Raw genomic sequence first — 19,789 nt, forward strand, 5'->3', positions numbered from 1 at the left:
AAAATCAACAGACATCAACTCAAAATTTTTACGTGTTTTTAAAATAATCTGACAACGGTCTTTCCTTTAGGTGCGATACTTTTATAGCACTAGAGGATTTCAATTCCCTCCTTCATATAATTTTCTCTTACTCGATTCTATAAGAAAGGATACGTAAAAAAGTAGTTACCTTTTTTAATGTACTATAAAGGTATAAAAAGTACTGCATGTAATTATAGACGACCTTTTATAATTACTATATGATTATGAATGTAAAATAATTTATTTGGGTCACCATTTTCAAAGGTCACGAAATAGAAGTTTAAATAAATGAACCACTAATTTGTATTATTTTTAACACATAAGGTCATTATAATGAGTAACACCTTTGTATTATTTAATCAAATACTGTATTATCACAGTATATCCAATAATACTCTTAAAAAAAGTTACAAATCTTCAATGAAACATTAAATTTCCATGTTTTTAAATTTTTATAAAAATAACTAACAATGATCATTCCTGGTGGACAGGCAACCATTAAGGCAATGGACTAATAAGAATTGCCTACTAATTTTCCAAGGTTGGTATAGAATAGGTTGCGCGATAACGTGGATGCGACGAAAATGGTTACAAAATTTGATGAAAACTATTCTGAGAACAAGTTGATTTGTGACAATTACGGCCGGTTTGGATTATATGGATTTTATTCTAATGTAGTTATTTATCAGTTTTTCTTAAAAATTTTATGTAGACATTAGTTTAGTGGATTAAGTTTATATTAAGAGAGCATTTTTGTGTGGATAGAGACTTTGTTTATTGGCATTGATACATTTATCAATTATTTAAGTAAAATATTATGAAACTATATTTCTCTTAAAAGTAAATGAACATTTTGTCCGGAGGTGGTTAGGTTAGCTTAAAAAATCTGGGATTAAAAAAGAAGCATCATCGCTATGAAAGAGTAACGTATTTTGGATGGATGGAAATTTCGTAAAATAAATACTTTCAATAAAAATATGGCGTATATCTTCTTTGTCTTAAAAAATTAGAAAAAACAAACATAAAAAATGTTAAAATTCTAAATATAGTTAAAATAGATTGGTATAGTCTATACTGTTTTTTTTATATTATGGTCGTTCAATAAACATAGAAAAGTACTTGTCTTTTTCAATATATTTGTTGAAAAAAGATACCAATTCAGATATATATTGAATTAATTATTCCGGTGAAATGTTGTTACTATACTAAGTAAATATTAATTTATTTTTATAAGGCAGAACAGATATTTGAAATAACGATAAAATAAATTAAATTAAGTCTGATATAATAGGTTTTTAAAAAAAATTGGTAGAAGCTTGAAGCACCAGTATCAACAAAATCACAAACAAATATCTGATATAATTAAATTTGGAATGTAATTTTCGTATACTATTGGATATTTTAGAAAATTTTTTCTATCTGTTGAATATATCTAGTTTTATATTTATTCTCAAAAAGTGTCGACCAATAGACAAAAACCCTACCATTGAACAGATGACGTCACGCGTAGATCAAAGTTACCGGGCAACCTATTCTCTATCAACCTTGCATATTTCCAACCATCCCTTGATGTTTTTAAGGCCGTAACTTACAAAAGTGAAAATAACGTCATCGAGTGCTATGAAGTTCTGCGTATTTTTTGAAGTTGCGCGAAGTTGTGCCTCAAGAGCTTGATATTTATTTGTTGAATGGTTAGACCTACCCTATCAAAATTTTACTACCCTGTACTACGAGGGATAGGATTGGATTTCACGGTTTTCGTAAGTGAGTCAGTGGATACGTCCCAGTATTAAACTGAAGAATTCCTATTAAAATGGCTGCTACTACTGCAAAAAATTTTCCCCATGAAACGTCAGAAGGGTGAAAATGATAATATTGTATAACAAACTTTAATGAATGTTTATTCGTAGATAAAATAGAAGTAGTGAGTATCTTTTTATCATTTTTCAAAGTAAACTTCTGATCTATTATTGTCAATTCATTCTTTTTTCGCAATAAATATGTTTTGTTGTCAATTTTGCATGAATTTAAAATTATTAGTTTTACTCATTAAGCTTTATATTTATAAATGCATAAATGTTGCTGGAGTAAAACATGAATGTTTTTTAAACACCTATACTACACATCAACTGCTTATTTAGTTCATTATTGTATTATCCTAGTTGATTTAAACATGAAGATAAACACTACAAGGATGACGACCCCAATTGAAGAGAAGGTTGATCAAAAACTAAAAGTTAGGACTGGAATGGTAACTGTGAGTGATGGAAAAAGTAGACCTATCCCTGTACAGTTACATCTTTCCATGGAAGTATTACGTTTACAGAAAGAAGAACTCTTACCACCTGAATCTAAAGCAATCAACACCAAGGTATATATATAAATATATATATATATATATATATATATATATATATATATATATATATTATAGTATTTGTATTTACTATTAAATAAATTTATAGGAAAGAATGGTACAGATTAGAAGACAGAAAGTTGGAGGTCTTGGGCTTAGTATTAAAGGAGGAGCTGAACATAAACTGCCAATTCTGATATCTAGGATTTATAAAAATCAAGCTGCTGATCAAACTGGAGAATTATTTGTAGGGGATGCTATTATTAAAGGTAATATATTTTTTTCCAACTAGAATCCTTAATGAAGTTAAACTAATTTTTGTAGTTAATGGAGAATACATTACGGCTTGTCCTCATGATGATGCAGTTAATATATTGAGAAATGCTGGAGATTTGGTTGTTTTAACTGTGAAGCATTATAAAGCAGCTACTCCATTTTTACAAAAACAAGGTAGATTATAAGAAAATTGTTTGAAAATGTTATTTTAAAGTATTTCATATTTAATTTTCATTTTATTTAATTTTAGAAACTTTTACTTGTGAATCAATTTAGTATATATTAGGAACCATCATCTAAGTTGGAATTTCTGGAACAATTTGTGATATTAATGGTGAACACACTGTTTACATCACCACTATACCAACCCTCACAATTACACTTTCTTTAGAGACTGAAGGTAAAACTGTTTTACCTTCAGTATCTGAGGATGATAACTTGGTTAACAAAACGAGCGTCAGACAGTGTAATTGTGAGTATTGTTGTAGTGGTAGTGTAAACAGTGTGTTCAGTATAATATCCTCATGTCTAAAGTATTTTAGCTAAACACCCTATAGTTGTCAACTTTTGTATTAGTCATAAAACTTAAATAATAATGGAAGGGGACCTATTCAGTTTAAATTTATGACTTAATCTGTTCAGGCTCCCTTTTAATCTCTTTCTGAGAAATCTTCATTTTCAGAACTATTTAGTTAATTGCTTTAATATCTAGGTTTTTCCTAGCTAAAGAAATATAACTTTATTTTTCTAATTACCATTCTTCCCTTTCTAATTTGTTCTTCTTTCTTGAAACCAGAATTCACGCTTACCCTTTAACTATTACCAAAGTTGACTTGTCCCTAGTAAAAAAATTGTGAGGAAAAAATAAGAACTTTGAAAGGTCAGTCTTCATAATAGTAGTATTAGTAAAACTAGTAACCACGAACTGAATATACTGTTCAAATATTCGATATAGTTCATGTAATATATTCATAATAGTCCAGTCATTATGTAGTTGGATAATGCGTAACGAATTCTGGTACCCTACCGCCTGGATCAGATTAATACAATATTCTATAACTGCAAAAGTGGCTGTGGCTCAAAATGAGGATGCAAGAAAGCGGATTTGCAATGTTCTTTAGCTTGAGGTCAGTATAATGAACAAGCTTGTCTCAATGCTGTACCAATGACTTTGAGACAAATGGCGTTAAAGACGTTACTTGAAATCCTGCAGTAGAGGGACGATGACGACGATAATGAAGAAGAAGAAAAACAAGAAGGAACCTTGAGATTAGAACTTGTTCTCGAAATTTTTATTAATTTTGACAATAATAAATCTATAAAATAACACGTTTAATAAAAACATCAATCAAAAATTTATTTCTTCTCTTCTTTATTTCTATAGAAAGTCATTAGTAAAAATTAGATTAGAATTAAAATACAATTTAAGTATTTTCCTCAACAAATTCTTAATTACATGGCAATAAAAGTTAATAAAAAATAATAATTATACATTTAGCAATAAATTATAACCTTAATATTATGAGTTTTTGATCGGGATCACCAGTTGATTTCAGATAATTTTCTGACCGCGTGCTTTGCGTCCTCTATCTCAAAAACAGTTCAAGGTAAAAAAAATGTTGAATACAAAAGTTGTAGAGAATTAAATTAATATTGATAACAAATACAAATAGCGTAAAACCCATAGAAAACGAGATATTTTCAAAAATGTAAAAAAAAATTTTTGTGACCTTTGACCTCTAACTTTAAAACTCGACCCCAGCCAATTATATGTGAATTTTGAAAATAGTTTGGCGTAAGATGACTAGACTATAACTATTTTTATAATTAAAATTCTAACTAATAAAATATTAATTTATTCAGTTAATTTTATCAACTTTATTTTAAATTTCTTCAAATCTAAAATAAGTTGATTGTAAACGATTAACTTTTTATTAATCTATAATAATAACATTTGAGTAAACTTGATATCTCGAAAAAAGATTGTGCTAGGATTGTAGATAGACATTATATTTCCAGAAGATAAAGAGATGCAGCAAGCAGCAGAAGCGAATGGCGATGAAAAGGCAGCTTCTGATGAAAGTTTGAGAATAACAAGTAGTACTAGTAGTAGACCCAGCTCTATTTGTTCAGAGTTAGATCAAGAGAATCCATTAACTCACTGGATTGACATAGTAACTGTACCTCTTATGATGGCTTATGTCACACGATACATTTTTGGGACTGACAAACTTAGACCAAATGCATTTGAAGTTCGAGGGTTGAATGGAATAAGTACTGGGATCATTCAGTGTGACGATTCTGCAATATTATCTCAGTGGTTGAAATATATTTCAGATAATATTATTGGATTAACAAATTTACAGGTATTCGATTTGTTAGAAATTTTTTTATTATTTAATTTGATTTTTTTTTTCGTTTAAGATGAAACTTTATAATAGAAACTTCAGTGTTTCGGATCGTATAGAATACATGGGCTGGGTGAATGAGGGTGTTCTGAATAATAACCATCCTTGGCAAAACTACAAACCTAGATTTTTTGCATTAAAGGGTACCGATCTTATGTTATTTGATAACCCACCGGTAAGTCGAAACCTTCAGAAATACAATCATATTTATATTGACTAATTATATTTGTTTTTCTAATCATTGTGAGTTTATTTGTAGCTTAATGTGACTGATTGGGGAAAATGCCCTCTGATGTTTAAAGTGTATCAAACAATGTTCAGGGTGATAAAAGATTCAGAAAATGTCGATGAAAGACAACATTGTTTCTTGGTACAAACATCTGGTCAGGACTCCAGATATTTTTCTGTTGAAACCAGACAGGAACTTTTGAAAATTGAAAATGCTTGGCACTGTTCTGTATGTACCGCCGTCATGAAATTAGGGGTAAATACTGCAACTTTTTTTATTTATATTTTATGGTGAAATATCGATCTGAAATGAACAGATATTTTAAATTATACCTGTTCAACAGCTCCTACCCTATATATTAATGTTGTTTTGGTATGAGTTTCAAACAGACTAGCCTTTAATCTATAGTGGTTGTTTGGGCACAACAATTTCTTATTTAAAATTAGGCAACATTGCACGAATATAACCCAGACAGAGATACAGAATGTGTTGGTAACCATTAGAATCTGTTAATAATCTAGTAAAATGATACAAAGTGTCCTTTATTTTCCCCCCCATCAACGTATCGTCTCGGATTACATAAATTTACTCACCTTACTTCAATTTGTTGTTGTATTCGTTAAGATTTATTGTACACTAACCGCTCCTAATGGGAACCAACTTCATAGCTAAGTGATTCCAAGTGTCCCTTTTCACCTTGAAGTTCCATTAACGTATCAAATTACTTAATTTTATTTTATATTGATGTAACTAACGATTATTAAATAATTATTTATAGCTTTTATGTACAATAGGATTTTAGTACTTAAAGCGGTTTTTAAACAGATACAAGGTTCTTAATAGTTTGGCATTCGTCGAATACGGTAGTTGGATTATAGAAAGCAAGTTTAATTAATTTTCTTGCATAATAAATAATTTTTTATAAAGTAGTTTTGATACAAAATGGTCAATCATCATTGGTTAGCTCGAAGATACATTACAGTGGTGGTATTTGGATTTGTTTTATATTGTTTATACAATGACTTTTATCCATTATTTTTTGTAGTTAGTTGTTATATGTAATAGAATGTTATATGACGGATGTTGTGATACAAATTACTGACAAATTTTGTTTTTAAAACACATTAATTAATAGGCAATGCCCCGAAAAAAAAATTGATATAAATTACGTCTTTATATTTATTTAAAGTAAAAAATTGTAATGGAAACTAACTTTCATTTTCACATCAGATTCACATCAAAAACATTTTATTTTGATGTTATATATATTTATTTATTTATCCTGTATCCCTATATCTCTCCATAATCTTCCATTATTCGAAACACTGCAGGAAGTCTCTTTCTGTTAGTTCCTTCAGGATATGCGCCGCTTTTTCCTTCACACCTACAATAAACTCTGAATATTAATTACATATTATATAGAGGTCGGTGTAAGTCAGGCAACGCACTCGAAGAATTGGCTGGTATCCATGCTGGAGGTCTCGTGGGTCTTTTGTATTAAAAGTTTGTTGGTTACTCTTACAGAATTTGATAAAAATATATGAGTCACTTTATATTTGACACTCTGTACCTTAATGTTCATTTTGAAGAATCGATAGGCAGACGAGGATTCATTGAGTGGCCCGCACAGTCATATGACCTAACGCCCTTGGTTTTTTCCTGTTGAGCTTTCTGGAGGACCGCGTTTTTGCATTTGGACCTTCCTGACTTCCGACCTGAATTTGAAGAAGAATTTGAAAAGCGGACAGCTCGATATGTTTCGCCGAACTTGCGTCTCCATTGAGAAACGTTATCGTAAATACATTGATCAAGATGGGCATTAATTTGAACCCTTTTTCGAATCCCCTTTGTAATTTCATTTTAACACTGCTTTTTTCCTCTTAATGAAAATTTGTTACCTGACTTAAGCCGACCTCCGTATAATTATTATAATTTAATCTGTATATTCAATGTAGAATTTGAAGTTTTCTTATTGAAATTGAAATATGTTTAAAAATAAAAAAAAATATTAGGTTGATAACAAGTAAAAAATGACAATTAACCTTGATATTTAGAAAAGTTATTAAAGTTGTAAGTGTCTTTTAACAGTTGTGATATGGAAAGAAAAGCTTGAAGGGAAGCTGTTTATAGATCTAATTTCTTCGAATTTTCTTACTCTATTTTCTGGAATTTTCACATTATTAAGTTCAATAAGCTGGATGATGTTTTCTTCAGGACAAATAGATTTAAACAACTTGTTGAATTTATATTTTTATAAGTCTTATACCAATTTTAACATAAAGGATTGTATCCGGGTGTCTCATTTTTGTTATTTTCCAGGGGTTGGTTTTTTATCTACTTTATGTCATTTTTTTACAATACAGAAAACAATCAGCTGTGAGAAATTCTTTCAATTATTCTTTCCAACTAAAATAATCTAGTTATATTTCAAGTAACCAGTTTTGATTTTGATTTTGATGTTAATTTGAAAATTAAGCTGTAACATATTTTAGAACAAGACTTTTACCGTGAGTAGTAATGGAAAGACTGCGGGATTAACATTGGATTGGAATCTAGGATTCTCTTTACACGAAGGTGATTCTAAAACTCCCGTTTGGCAGTATAAATTTTCACAATTACGGGGATCATCTGATGATGGAAAATCAAAACTGAAACTCCATTTCCAGGATATCGAATCTAGAGTTATTGAAACAAAGGTGAGGTAAACAAAAAACAGATTAGAATATTCATATTTTTCCTCTTATTTTTACAGGAACTGGAATGTTCGATATTGCAAAGTTTACTGTTCTGTATGCATGCGTTTTTGACAGCAAAAGTTGCCTCGGTGGATCCAGGATTTTTATGTTCCGTGATACCATAGATTTAGAAAAAAATAGAACTGATTTCAAATTAATTAGTATCAATTATGGAAGCAGAATAAACATCAGTTTTGTTTACAGATACCCACTGATATATTAATCAATAATTTTGTAAAAACCCATATATATTCTGTTACTCCCAAATTCGTTGTTGTGATTACCTGTAAACAAAAATTTTGTGGCAAATGTTCGAAAAGTAAAACTACTAAGATGTTCACATGGTAGTAGATGATGCACTTTTAATACTTTTTTATTTTTCTATATCTTATTTTGTAACAAACTAGAAACTTTCCAAACCAAAGAATTGAATTGCAATACTACTATTCCTAAATATTTCCATATTTCCAAGATTATAAGCATTCTTTTTTGGATAAGGACACTGAATTACTACAAAAATTGAATTAGAAATTGTTAATATCTGAAGCATATCCTAGAATATCTTCTTATAAAAATAAATTTCCTTGTATTATAATATACTTCACTAACAATTACACTGTTTAAACCGTATTTTTGAATCAGATATCTATATCAGACTCTAAGGAACAAACAGTATAGTGGTACTAAACTGTACGTTTAGTGTCTACATGAAACAACATTTCTAAAAATCGTCTTTGGGAATGTATCTTTGGCTCCCTTATAGAGCATTGCCTTCTCTGAAAGCACCCAATGGGATTAAGTCTAGCAGAAATTGATGAGTCTAAAAACAGTTAGGAAATGAATGAAACACTCAATGAGTTAATCTAGACTATCTCACAACTGCAAGTGAACACAACAAGAAACTTGGAAAACTGAATATCTAAACTCTTCAGAGCTACTGGAATTGGAAAACAAAAACAAATTTGACCCATTTAACTTTGGCTTAGAGATACACATCACTAACAGATATTAGTAGATGGTAGACTCTAAGCCTGTTATACTAACTAAAAGAGGTAACTGGTACAATGATGACTCCAAGGATGAATGGATAGGTCGGAGAAGGCTTCTATTGAGGACACTCCATAATCAGTAAATTTTTCTCACTTTGAGAACTTGCTTCCGTAATGCAAGTATTTGCTGTGATGCAATAATTAATTGATGCCATAGTAACATAGCAATCTGAATCAGCTCAAACTGTAAAGCTGCCATAAAATCTATAACTGTTGAAATGGTTTCCTACATGAACTAGCTCTTTTAGATGCCTGGTCACCAACGAACATAGAACCCATTATTAGTGATGCTATTACATCACTTAGTAGTCTGATTGCAAGATTGATGGATACACCTGACATAAGATAGCCCAAGACACTTATCAATGGACCTTCTGCCTATTACCAATCAACTGCTTCACTTAAACATGTGCCAAATTCGACTGGTCACAAGTATGTTAACCAGACATGGTCATTTGAGACGCCATCTCCATGCTTAGGCATCATACAGACGATCTAAAATGCCACTGGTGCATGGAGGACATGAATCTGTTAGAAATATTATTGGTGAATGCCCAGTGTGCTTAGTGACATGAAAAGATTTAAGCCTGTTCATGCACCAAATCAACTATGAACTATTTAACTTTGGATCGTTTCTGTAGTATAGATAAGGGTGGTATTTGTATGTATGGATTTTGGCCAAAGGATCTATTGTGTCCCTTCTTTCTTGCTGTGATATTGGAGAACCCAGTGCTTCTATTTCAAGTGCTCCTATCTACCTTCTTTTCCATTGTTCTGTAGCTGATAATACAGAAAGGTTCAGGTTCGGGACTCATGAATGACTTGTCTGCCCCCCGCTTTAGCGAGCAATAAAGCTCTGTTGTGTTTTTGGAATCTATTGTAGGGTAACTTGTTTTGCCTAGTTCGTTTAAGTTTTCTAGGCAATCCCTAAGTTTGGATAGTATGTAATTGGAGCTTAGAGCTCTAATGGCTGTTTGACTATTGGACAGGATGATGATCTCTTATTTGCGATAGTTCCTCTCTAGATTGAAATGAACCCATTTTTCAATTGCATAGATTTCTACTTGAAAAATACTTTGTGTGCTGCTCAGGCTTTCAGAGTGTTTGATTCTAGGCCCATACACTCTTATTCCAGTTCTTTCTGCTGTTGATGGCATTTATGTTTATTTATTTGTATGGTGTTATGATATCATGGGTGGTAGTTACCACAAAAAGATCCAGATGACTGCTTATAGAGAGGTCTAAAACTACTGATAGGAAAAATTAGGCTTGGTAGAAATCATTCAAATATTGCGTGGAGTAATTCACAAGAGATGCTCCTTAAATAAAGTTTAAATCCCGACTAGTATTTTGTAAACATTTGTGTACTGTGATGTCCCACCTATCATCTGTCGTTTTCGCCATCTGTTTACTTCCATTACACTAACACCGTCTTGTATTTGCGCCAGACATGAATCTATGGAAGGCTCAAAGGACTAGATGGTTTTATTGTTGTGGGGTTAATAGTTTTTTTGGTATGAATATCATCACACTTTTCAGAAATTCCAATTTATTTGATTTTTAGACATTTTTATTTAAAATCTAGTTAAATATTCTTTGGTTTGGAAATAATAAAATGTTTTTATAGCTCATAAATATAACGATGTTCCTCGTAAACTTTAGATTAAAATTGAGTTGTTTTTAATTAATTCTGTATTTCTAGAAAATACTAACATCAACATACTAGTTAGATATGATTCATTGACTGTTCAAATATTTATCCACATTTAAAAAAAATTGTATACATCAATACTAACTACCAGAAGTAATTTAACAAGTATTATTTAGAACAGGGCTGAGACAAATGGATTTATATTTTGGAAAATAATGAATATACAAGAAGATAACAGTTTTCTATAATTTATTTTTTATATAATGTGCGTTTTATGTTGTTATTATGTTTTGAAAAATACTGTTTAGGTATAGATATACAAGTTATTTGCTATTTTTTATTGAGTATAATCCTTAATTTGTGTTTACTTAGAACGTCCAATTTATAATCAAAGAAGGATATACAAAGAACTAACTTTATTTTTACATTATCTACATATTAATTAAACCGCGACTTTTTTATAATAAATTGTATAAATTGCTTATTATTTTGGTACAGTTCACTACCAACACTCACAATTACACTATTTTACTCTCATTTTGATTACCAAGTTACCATCTTCAAATATTGATCTTGCTTATAGTAGTTACGAACTAGTTTACAACATATGTCGAAAGAAATACATCACAAATAATAACATACTAGGAGTATTTAATAATTTAGAACAAAAATCGTAAACAAATATTATCGAAAGTTTATCATTGCGTTACATCACATTTAACATGAATTCTCATGGGCATTGTATTGGGTTGGCGACATAGTAATTTCGGTTTTGTAGTATAAAATAAATTTATTTTAATTGCTTTATAGACGGTTTCATAATAGTGCAGCTTTTCAGGTTCATAAAAACTGGAAAGCTCTAACTACAGAACCAAAACCGCTAAAGGCAAGTCATCATAGTTATCTCCTCTTGCCTTTTGGTCCTCCATCCTGCATGATTAAACGAATGCTTTGTTGATCATTTGTGCTCTGTCTAAGATAGTGACTTTAAAATTTCCATCCGTATCTACCATTTCCATTTGAAGCATTCTTCGGTAGTGACTTTGAAGGCTTTGTATGACACATTGGTTCATTTGTTGGTCTAGTAAGAAGCAAAGTTTTATGTTTTTAAGATCAGTGTAATTTTGAGTGTATATGGTAATCACTAACGATTCCAGAAATTCAACTCAATTACTCTGGTAGTAGTATTTTGTAGCAACTCATTTTTAGGTAAACTTAGGAGCATATCTAGATACTTACTACTCACAAAAGTGAAATAAAAGTTTGTAAAATAACAGTGTTTACCTGCAAATAGGATTTGTTTTTCCTTTAAGAAGAACAAAATCAATTAACTTCCACTAATGTAAAAATATATCTTTAAGGCTTAGAATATACGCATATTTTTTAATGGTTTGATGTCTTCATAATTATTTAAAAGTTTATGGTTGCTTAACTCGTATTTTTCTAATTTTATACCGGCTAGGAAGACGAAAACAAAACACAGTCATCAATCCAATCATTAGAAAATTGTTTTTACCAACTGTTGCTATGATGAATGTCTCACTAATTTATCAGTACTATATAAGGTTTAATCATTTTTCGTAAATTTCGTCATAAGGAGTGTGGGATATGTCCGCTATTTTGGATGTCAACAGTGGTGTATTCTGAGACACCAATCATGTGTCATCTATCGATACTACCACCTGTCAACTGTCGTATACTCCCTCTTGGATGTCATTTGTTTATATACTGTTATGTCTCACTCATCATCGGTCGTTTGCTCCATCTTGGATATCATCTGACGTCTGTACTGTGATGTCTCACCCATCATCTCTCGGTTCCGCCATCTGTCAATTGTTGTGTGCGTTTATTGTCTATGACCGCACCCATTATCTGTCTTATTGTCTATGATCCAATATCATCTGTGGATACTGCCAACTTGGATGTCATCTGTCGTGTTTGCTGTGTTGTCGTTGTCAACTGTCGTTTCGGTCATCTGTCGAAAGATCTGTTTGTTTTCGTCTAACTACCCTGTATACAATTCCAGATATTATTTATGTTGAAGACGGACATTAAACAAACTATTAAATAAGTATTGTGTATGTTTGTTATGATGCCTTTGTGAATCAGTGTTTTGTACGAGATACAAAATTAGTGAACGTTAAAAATAGTCTGATACTCAAAAAATGCACAAGTATGAAGTAGAACAAAGTATAAATTGATGTACTCAAGCTATTTTTAACTGAATATATTGTTTTGTATAATGTGAGGCATGGTTAGTTTCTCGTTTTAAAAAGTAACAATATAAAAATTATTTTCTGTGTACAGGGGTTCGTCCAAAGTTTTATTTTAATTGGTGTAAAAAAACTACATTTAAAGGTGACCACTGTTCTTGTAAATGCATCGAGGTAGCAGAAATTTGAATTTTGTTTTACAGTTGACCAACCATATAAACCATAAATTTTAGCTAACCTCACAGGTATTAATCACATGGTAGTCATTGAAGATTAAAAGATAAAGATAAAAGTGATGGTTCCCACGAGAGATCAATTGATCTTGTTTGATCTGTGGTACCATCTTGTCGAAACTACGTTTTCTCTACATCCATATGGAGTTTGGCCAATAAAAAAATCCTCCATTATGTTGACATGACGTTCAGAATTGACTTACAAGATCTATACACCAATAATAACTATTCTAGATATTGCATACCAACCAGATATATGTTCTATATGCTACTCATGAAGTTTTTTTGAGTTTGTGAGGCTAAAAAAATTTGTTCATGTATTCTGAAATAAGTAAATAAGGAAGTAGATTATCGAGTGAGGTTTCAAATGCATTTTATAGCTTTGTATACTTTTATATTGGTGGAAATTGAGTTATTCATGAAGAATTTTTAACGCTGTGCGGTTAGAAATCCCTAATGCAGCCGAATGTTTGCTTGGTGATCGTTTTTTTTTACCTTTTTGATTTTTGGATGTTTTAAGACGAAGTGATTATTCTACAAGGTTGTTTACGTTTTTTTGCACACTATTGGTATGCATAAACGTACCTACACATCAACAAACTGATTTCCGATTATGTACATCACCTGTAGGCGCCATATTGAGATATCTTTTGAATGCATGTTGAATTGAATGACTGAAGGAAAAGTAATCTCCACGAGGAACGCGAAACTTACTTTCATAATTTCCTTTTGGTGGAGTAAATAAGAAAGTAACCACGCTCCACGTTGTATCATTGTCTGAGACAAAAATAAATAAGAAAAAGATCTTTTTATGTTCATGTATATCACTTTTTTTACAGCATTCAGAATATTTTTATGGGATGATTAATTAAAATTAAAACCGCATACCATAGTAGCTTATAACTAAATTGAAATTTCAGAAATGCTTCAACATACAATAAATAATATTCAAATTGAGGTAAAAAATAATATGAACAATTATTTTTCATGAATTTTAATTATATTAGTGGTGCTCCCATCATCCAATGGAATCAAACCAGTTGACATTAGTAGTAGTACACCGAGACGGAATAGTTCAGCAACAATTTTTTGATAATGTGATAGCTTTACATCAAAAATAGTAAATGTGAAAGAAATTTAACAACATAACCTCAAAAAAAAATTAAGGATGGTGACCTCTTAGTTAAATATGATTCTGTACACGTCTAGGTTTGATAAAAGATGATCGATGTTTACTTTCGCTGCACCAACTCAAACATTGAAGACAGTCGTTTGATTTGTAACGGCAAGGTACATTGTAAATAGGTGATTCAGAATTTTCCGTCAATTTCTGTTAGACTAAATCTCATCAGGTGCTTTCTGAATCGGTTATATCCTGTAAAGAAATCAGTGAGAAGGTGTAGCATATTTTTGCTAAGATGGAGATATTTATTAGATCCCACCGTATAGAATTCCAAAGGAGTGGAGTAGTCTAATATTGAAGCATCTTTCAATACTATATCTATTATAAACTTCTTTATCAAACTATTTGTAGCACAATCGCAAAATAGTATTATACAGCTAGTTGTCTAGAAGTGTCTGTTTAACGCTTGGTTGAAAATTTGATCTTCTGCGCGTTTATCTACGTACTTTTGTTTACATATGATTCTTTCAGTGACGGAAGTCATTTTGTTATGTTTAACTTCTTGTTTAATCGGCGCTACGGCTGCTAATTCTTTCTGTCCTAAGCATGGTTCTCCAACGTCGAACCTCTAGCTGTTTCAGATCCGCCTTATCGTCGTACAACCAGTGAAGGTGCTGGCTTCCTCTGAATCGCCGTTCTCCTCCGGATCCTCCACGCACCGTTCTGGCAAACAGGACAAAAAATCTTTCTTAGGACTACGGGACATTATTGTCTTTTAAATTGTGTGCTTTGATTTTCGTGAGAGCCCTCTAAACTTGAGCGCTCTCTGGACTGCCCAGAAGCATCTGTTCTCCGCAGCTCTTGCCTTGATCTCCGTTGTCACTCCATTATTTTCAGTTATGTTCTCTGACTTGGAACGTGGATTGGGAACTTGGTTGAGGTTCTCATGTTCATTGATTTTGAGTATACTGGCTTTAGCTGCTCGCTCGAACTCCTCAAACCGCTTCTGAAAGAGCCGAAGTGATTTGTGCCATCATGTCAACATCATCCGCATAGGCGAGGTGCTGTGTGAGTTTATTGCAAATCGTTCCTTCGGGATTCGTTTGGGTGCTCCTTGCGTTACCTTCCAGTGAGAACTTAAACAGTGTTGTCGCTAGTGTTATGTTTAACGTAACTTAATATCTGCTGTTTGGTTTTTTAAACAGATATCTTTACTAAAAAAATTTTCTTTTAAACACGATAGAAGAAATTATTTATTTTTGGTATCATCCTTCTCAGTTGAAAATATTCGATTTTTAGTTGCCATAACCAACTGCGGGGAAACCTCCCCAAAATTTCTTTTTTTGTATTATGGATAAACATATTTGGTTGTGTTATTTTGTCAAGCCTTACATTACATCTGTATGCTGTACAAAAAGTACTAGGTTAGTAGTTTATGTGTCATTATTGCTATTTTGAACATAAACTAAAAATAGCGAAGACTCTTATTATTAAGGATCTAGTTGAAGAAAATCATTGTAACTCATCATATCATATCATTGTAGATAACTTCCAAACTAATTATTGATAGTCAATCATGGATTCGTTCAATTATAAATATAATCGAGCAATAAGTGTACTAGAAGTTTAAGGCATCCCATTTTAACAATTATTTTACATTTAAAAATAAAATTTTGTATATCACAACCATTTTTGAAAAGGAAGTTGGAATTTTTAATTAGTGGCTTATAGGAACTGAGAAAACTGTATCCAGTGTGTATTGTGTTTTGAAAAGATTCATTAAAACCATATAAAGTAAATTCAAAATATAACCTCTAAATAAAACTATTTTCGCTTCAGCTCCTTGTTCAAGGTTATTTTCTCTATTATTATATCTGTCGTGATTTCCTGTAATTTATTCTCTAAAAATTTATTCTTTTTCGACAGCGACGTGCTGAAAAGTGACAATGTAACTGTCAATACAGTTTCACGTACCTACGTCTGGCCACATCGATGTATATCTGATAACTGATCTACATTCCATTAATTGATTAAAAAAATTGGGATGTCCTTTACTTTATCCTAATTCTTGACTAGTTTTTCGAACCAAAGTTTAATGAGTGATCTTATTGTTAATTATTGTTGTAAACATCGCATAAATTTTAGAATTTATCAAATTATTTAGGTAAATGCTGACGATATCTTAACACTTTTTGATTGTCCCTCGTATCTTTGCTTTCATTTGAATCTAAAAAGTTTGTTGTTTAACACGTTAACTTTGACCCTTACATAAAAGAATATTTATATCAATGACGGCTACCGTTTCATGCTTACCAGATGACGCTAGTGGGGAGTAAAGTATTGAAGTATAGCTGTCAAATTTGTTATTACCAGAGATATGAAGGGGAGAATAAGCGTCAACATCCGCGAATATACTAATGCTGTGAACTGCCATTTTGATCTTAGATTCGGCGGCAAATTTGAAAATACGATAATCTATAGGGCTTAACTTTATATCATATAACTTGTATGAAAATTGTAATATTTTAAAACACGTGAAAACAATTTTAAAATAAGCAACACTTCAACATAGAGAATGTATAGATGTGTAGGTTAACTTATTTTTTTCTTTAACCGGAGCTACGGTCCTTTGAGAACCAGGTCCTTCTCAACAATCGACTATTAATCCTTCCTGTCCTGAGCGTGGTACTTTCAACGTCGAATTCTTAGTTGAATCAAGTTCAACATCATCCATCCAGCAAAACGCGGTTGGGAAGAAGATCAAAATGGAGGTTTCACGGCGTCCATTGAAATTTGGTTGCGCACTCGTCTAAGCTTATTATCTCTTCCATATCTCTTGTCATTACCATGTCTAAATAGATAAATAATATTCCAGTAACGTAAAGATAAATTTCTGAAAGAGAAAATGTTATGTTGGTAATTTTGTGATACTTTCAATAGAAAAAATTTATAACTGTAATTTATGTGACAAGATATTCATTTGTTGGAAAAATTGTACCTAGAATGAAAGGGAGAACGAACTATTTATGTAAAATACTTCAACTCAAAACATAGACAATTATACCTATCCAAAATATTCCCATAGTGACATTTTGGGAACATTATAGTACAGCAGCGCACCTAGTGGTTAGCTCTTATTGGTTAGTACTAAAATTACAAATTTGAAGATACAAGGTGGAAAATAATGATTTGACATTGAAAAGAATGAAAATGAAAATTTTGTATAATTAGACTATTCTATTAACTATGGAATCGTTTGAGAAAATCGTCGGTATTTGTTATTATTTAAGTCTAACTTAAAATATATAACTTGTTACGAAATTTGAAGATTCTTATGAGAAAGGTAATTATTTAGCTTTGCTTAATATTCTGAATTAGATTATAAGATTAATACAGTTTAAATATGGTTGTGATTCAATTCCAAAGCCTTTTGTTCACTTATACAAGTGAATGTTAATTTTTGCGCCTATATTTATAAATATTTTTCTTGTAGATATTTTCTTATTATTCAATTTTAGCAAATAGCAGTTTTTTATTTGTATGTAGTAGAATGTTTTTCAAATTAGTCATTCAGTGAATGATTATTGAAATTACCATTTTTCAATTTTATCATACATTTATAGGATTTTTAGTTGAAAAAAATGTTTAATTTCATTTGGGGGTCAAAATAGGTGAAAAACTACAATGAAAATCACTATAAAGATATTTTGAAAATGTGAAAAAATGGTATAAATAAAAATTGTGAAGAATAACATTTTCTATAAAATCGTCTAGATTTTCTTTCGACTTTTTTGCAATAAATATTTGTTATGTGGAAACTTTTAAAATCATCTACATCTATTTATTCAAAACATTAAAATTTATATTTCTAAAAAAATTTTTTTAAATCTCATTTTTACATATATTTAATAAAAGATAATTGAAAAGTCACATTTTTTAAGAGCTATAAAAACTATATTTCTATTATCCAATTTCTACCGCAAGTATGCCAAAACTGTGTCGATAGAAGACCTTTCGAATTTTTTTGAGATTATTTCAAAAACATTGTTTACACTACCACTACACCAATCACAATTACACTGTCTGATACGCGTTTCGATAACCAAGTTATTGTCTTCAGAGACTGAACTTTCAGTTTACCTTGGGCTCCAAGGTAAAGGAGGAGAATTTGGTTATCGAAACGTTCGTCAGACAGTGTAATTGTGAGTGTTGGTTCAATATATTGAGTACAAATGTCAGCAACCATTTCAAAAATTTCAACTAAATGAAGGTCTGTACGTTTACTACTTCTACACCAACACTTAAATTACATTGTCTGGTCCTTCGATCCGGATATGCACCTATGGCTCGAAAAACCCGACAATGTAATTATGAGTGTTGGTGTAATATTTTCAGTATGAATATAAATATCACTAACAGTACTAGAAATTACAACTTACCAAAAAAGTGTTATAGGGTAGTTTATAATTTTCTACCCCCAAAATGAGATTCAACTTTTCACAATAAATCCTTTAAATGTAAGTTGAAATGAACTGGTATGGTAACTTGAATCCTCTTTCAATTGTTCTAGTGCTTTTTGTTATTTTTAGTTTTAAATTTTTCTATACTGTTAATTCTAAGGATGTAATGCGTTAATCAATTATTCTGAGATTGAAGACCAAATAGTATGTTCACCTATGAAAGTATAGTTATTACTCGTTGACAATATAAATAAATTTATTTAGTATCTTGTATGATCTTTTATTGAAATATTTCCATTATAACTGGTAGAGGTAGCATAAAATAGTTTCTACGACTCTGAACAATATTTTGCTAATTAAACGATCTACCAGCTCCTATTTTTCTCCCCAAATAGTTGTTTCATTCAAAGGAATATTAGATCAGAACTACAGCAAGACATAAAGCGTTGTCCAAAAGTATTGAATATAAAGTAAGTCAAAAAAAAATCCATTTTTCAAGGGTTCTTCTATAGGCAGCTGAAGGTTTGAAAATAATGGCTCAGACAACTAGCGACAAAATTTCTCATGAGATTGCTCAATTCATTTCTAAGTTAGGTTAATATAATTTATAAACCGATCAATCGAGTAACCAAATTCCATGAGCGTACTTAATAGCTGTTTTCCATTTACATTCAAGTGAACTGACACTCAGTTATGTGAGTATCTTATACTCAGATAATGTTCTCAATAACCAAATAAAATTCACCATTATCATTGTTGATCCAACCGTCTGATATTCGCAGCTAAAGAAACTACATAACTAAGATAATATTATTCATCAGTGACTGTTTGCAATTATTTAGTATTTGCTTATTTTCATGACAAGATTTGACAACGTAATGTCCCTAACTTCACTTTCAATCTTTTGACGTCTCAAGTGAGAATAATCTGAGTTTTGATGTAAATGGAAAGCAGCTAATATTCAAGAGATCAAAGAGGAATCGATCTGATTTAAAAAGTAAACATTCAGCTCCTTACCAACCAACGTCACTGAGT

At 31.0% G+C, this 19,789-nt stretch overlaps 1 protein-coding gene across 1 annotated transcript; it reads left to right on the top strand.

Annotated features, from left to right (window-relative positions):
* Positions 1–1,562: 1,562 nt before the first annotated feature.
* On the top strand, positions 1,563–19,025 carry LOC130895300 (gamma-1-syntrophin). The gene is made up of 9 exons (XM_057802525.1): positions 1,563–1,945; positions 2,184–2,392; positions 2,487–2,646; positions 2,702–2,827; positions 4,673–5,019; positions 5,078–5,236; positions 5,321–5,545; positions 7,783–7,986; positions 8,043–19,025. The coding sequence occupies exons 2-9, from the start codon at positions 2,195–2,197 to the stop codon at positions 8,148–8,150; spliced, it is 1,527 nt and encodes a 508-aa protein (XP_057658508.1). The 5' UTR covers positions 1,563–1,945; positions 2,184–2,194; the 3' UTR covers positions 8,151–19,025.
* Positions 19,026–19,789: the final 764 nt, after the last annotated feature.

The sequence above is a fragment of the Diorhabda carinulata genome, chromosome 1, assembly GCF_026250575.1.
Source record: "Diorhabda carinulata isolate Delta chromosome 1, icDioCari1.1, whole genome shotgun sequence".
NCBI classification, from domain to species: Eukaryota; Metazoa; Arthropoda; class Insecta; order Coleoptera; family Chrysomelidae; genus Diorhabda; species Diorhabda carinulata.